This window comes from Carcharodon carcharias, chromosome 2 (assembly GCF_017639515.1).
Source record: "Carcharodon carcharias isolate sCarCar2 chromosome 2, sCarCar2.pri, whole genome shotgun sequence".
In the NCBI taxonomy this organism is placed as follows: domain Eukaryota; kingdom Metazoa; phylum Chordata; class Chondrichthyes; order Lamniformes; family Lamnidae; genus Carcharodon; species Carcharodon carcharias.
In genome coordinates this window covers 230,837,064-230,840,538 of record NC_054468.1, presented here as the reverse complement: position 1 = coordinate 230,840,538, position 3,475 = coordinate 230,837,064, and the positions used below count along the sequence as shown (strand labels likewise).

The 3,475-nt window shown below is 49.8% G+C and overlaps 1 protein-coding gene across 1 annotated transcript; it reads left to right on the top strand.

Moving 5' to 3' along the window:
- The first annotated feature begins 595 nt into the window (after positions 1 to 595).
- On the top strand, positions 596 to 869 carry LOC121275269 (cytochrome c oxidase subunit 6C-like). The gene has a single exon (XM_041182711.1). It carries the CDS (start codon positions 624 to 626, stop codon positions 858 to 860), a length of 237 nt encoding a protein of 78 aa, XP_041038645.1. The 5' UTR covers positions 596 to 623; the 3' UTR covers positions 861 to 869.
- The last annotated feature ends 2,606 nt before the right edge of the window (positions 870 to 3,475 follow it).

The following is a 3,475-nucleotide window of genomic DNA, read 5'->3' as shown; positions in this document are numbered from 1 at the left end:
GTTGCAGGAGGATGAAGATGACATGCAGTGAGGACACTCCATAGATCTTCACAAAGCTTCTGAGAATGTCTGATTCCTGTCTGGCCAAGGGCAGCTGGCTTGTGCTCTATGATCAGGGTCATATCATACAGAGGCAGCCATGAAACTTTATAAGCATTTGCTCCTTTGTCCACTTTCAGCACCTGACCCTTCAGGAGCACAGCGTCACTTGTCACAGATGCTGCAGAGATGGGGGCCAGCCCCACCTTAAAGGTGCAGAGAGCACACAGAGAGAATGACGATACTCTGCGATGCCTGCCACAAAATTCTGGCAGCAATGACAAGCACCATCAGGGTGCAGGCACCAGGAACTTGACCAGGGAGTGTGAGGCCAGACCATCATTTTGGTCTGAAGGCTGCACAAAGCACAAGGAAGAGGCCCTGGACTGAGACACCTGCCTTTATCTTGTGCAGAAAGCTTTCACATCTCAGTGACACGAACACTGCTCATCAGAACAAGGAGCCATAGGCGAGGAGACATTCTTGTGAGTTTATTGACAATAGTGAACAGTATGTACAAGTGATTAACACCTGTGCCCAGGCTTTCTCTGGCAGGTGAAGGCTGTGTGGATAGAGAGTAAACCATGTCTTCTGCTGTGATTGCCAAGCCTGCGATGAGAGGCCTGTTGGCCAAACATCTACGGTTTCACCTGGCTGTGGCTTTTATTTTAGCTTTTTCCGTAGCTGGTGCTTTCAAGTTCATAGTGACTGATTCCAGGAAGAGAGCATATGCTGACTTCTATAAGAAATATGATGCCATGAAGGCATTTGAAGCCATGAGGGATGCTGGTGTGTTTGAAAGTGTGAAACCAAAGAAGTAAATTCTTGCAAAGGAAACATAGAACAAGTGACTGGATTGCTCCTCCAATATACACTGGGAAATGGAGATGAAAGGATATACTTTGTGCATTCTACACATGATGTATAAATAAAACATTTAATTTTCTTAATTGCCAAGTTAGTTATTAACAGGTCCAGGCAGCAGGCAATCGAGGGCGTCGTCCGAATCGACTGTCTGCCCCTCTTCCACGGCTACGTTCGCAGCCAGGTGTCCCTGGAGAGGGAGCACGCGGTGTCTGCTGACACTGTCGAGGCCTTTCATGCCAGGTGGGCACCGCGGGGGCTGGGGTGCTTTATCAACCCTTTTAATCACATTTTGGTTTGATGTTGTAAGTTTCCTTTAAATTTTGTCTTTGGTTTTGCAGTGGCCCTAACTTAGGGGCTGCGTTTATTTTATCCCTCATCTTGTTAATTTAGTTTATTTGGTCGGCTTTAAAAGAGCTAATTCCTCTTAATTGCCAAGTTAGCCATTAATAGGTCCAGGCAGCGGGCGATCGAGGGGGTTGTCCGACCCGACTGTCTGCCCCTCTTCCGCGGCTACGTTCGTGGCTGGGTCCCTGGAGCAGGAGCACATGGTGTCTGCTGGCACCATCGTGGTCTTCCGTGCCCAGTGGGCACTGCGGGGACTGGGGTGTTTTATCGACCCCCTTAATCACATTTTGATTTGATGTTTGTAAGTTTCCTTTAAATTTTTCTTTGGTTTTGCAGTTCCCTAATTTAGGGGCTGTGTTTATTTTGTCCCTCATTTTGTCAATTTAGTCTAACTGTTTGACTCCGAAAGAGTTAATTCTTCTTAATTGTCAAGTTAGTCAATAACAGGTCCAGGCAGCGGCCGATCGAGGGGGTCGTCCGACCCAAATGTCTGCACCCCCTTCTGCGCCTATGTTCGTGGCTGGGTGTCCCTGAAGAGGGAGCACGCGATGTCTGCCAGCCTGTCGAAGCCTTCCATGCCCGGTGGGCACCGCAGGGACTGGGGTGCTTTATCAACCTCTTTAATCACATTTTAATTTGATGTTTGTAAGCTTCCTTTAAATTTTGTCTTTGGTTTAGCAGCTCCCTAATTTAGGGGCTGTGTTTATTTTGTCCCTCATTTTGTTAATTTAGTCTAATTGTTTGACTCCGAAAGAGTTTATTCTTCTTAACTTGCTTGACCTTGTCGCTAAGTCTTGGTGCTCCCCAGCCATCCGCACCAGAGGTAGAGACAGCTTGCTGACTGCTGTGCCCTGTCTGTGATGACCTTGGCAGACGCCCTCTGAAAAGCCAAGACCTGGAGGGCCACGATCTGCTTTCGGGGTCCTGCTGTGTGGCAGTGGCACCCTCCTTGGCCTGTAGAGCTGGAGCTGCTGAGGTCACAGGAGGAGGGTATTTGGATGGGCGTGCCACTCCCAGACTCACCTGGATGGATGGCCCCACGGGGTACACCTGCTGATCCTCCTCTCTGTGGGTGCCCAAGGGCTCCTGGGTAGTGGACTCAGTCGGCTGTTTTCCAGATTTGCCTGCAGAAGCAAGGGGAGATAATTAGTGCATGGCAGTGGCCTGTGAAACAGGACACATCATTCACAGCATGGTTGTCTGATGGATGTTGCACTGCTGGACCCTCACTTGGTAGAGCACCGCTGACCTCACCATCAGCACAGGAATGGTCCAGATCCTCGCCGGCCAGCTGAATGGCTCTGTTTCCAAATCCATGAGGACCTTGATTTCAGGCATTCCTCTACCAGTCTGTGACCTCTCCCTGTTGCTGTGTGCCAGCTTGTCCTGCATGAGTAGAGATGGAGAGAGTATAAGCAGGACAGCTGGCAGGCCAGGCAATAAGTATGCCTGGCAAGTTTGGGTGGTGAGTGGTCCCATGTACGGGGTGAGGACAATGAAGGTGTGTGTAAGAGAGTGAATTTTGATGTCCCTTGAACCAGCAGTGAGTGAAGGCCCTGTGGATCTGTGATGGGTTTGTGAGTGTGTGAGCTGAGATTGATGAGAAGAGTGACTTACCTGACAGAATGGAGGAGATCATTCATCCTCTTGCGGCACTGGATGGCTGTCCTCTTTTGAAGGGCGTTGGTGCTGACCACGGCTTCAACCACGTCCCAAGCCAGATTAGTGAGGTTTCTGCCCTTCTTGCGGGGGGTGGAGCCTCCACTGCATCCAAAGGTGCTCGAGGGATGTGTCATTGAACCTGGGGCTGCAGTCTTTTTGCCTTTCAGGGCTATGTCTTCTTTGCAGCAGTCCTTGCCTGGAAGCACTGAGATGTGTGCATGTGGCTGGACTTTAAATATGGCGGCCGGCATGCTGAAGCAGTGAGGTGATGGCATGGCAGCGAATGAGAGCTCACCCGCCATGGAAACGGCATGTTTCCCGGGAATGGATAATTAATGTGGCGGATATGGGATGATCTGGCATAAAAAGCCACCATTACAACCGGAGGGTAAAATGCCACTACCACACTTGGTGCAAATCTGGGATGATTCCACCCAATGTGTGGATAAGGAAAGAATGTTGTATTCTTTGATACGGCCCATCAAAAGCTCACATGGGACAAAACCATTCCGTGATGGTGGAGGGTGATAACTGAGCAGGGCCAGCTTAAATTCTTCAGTTG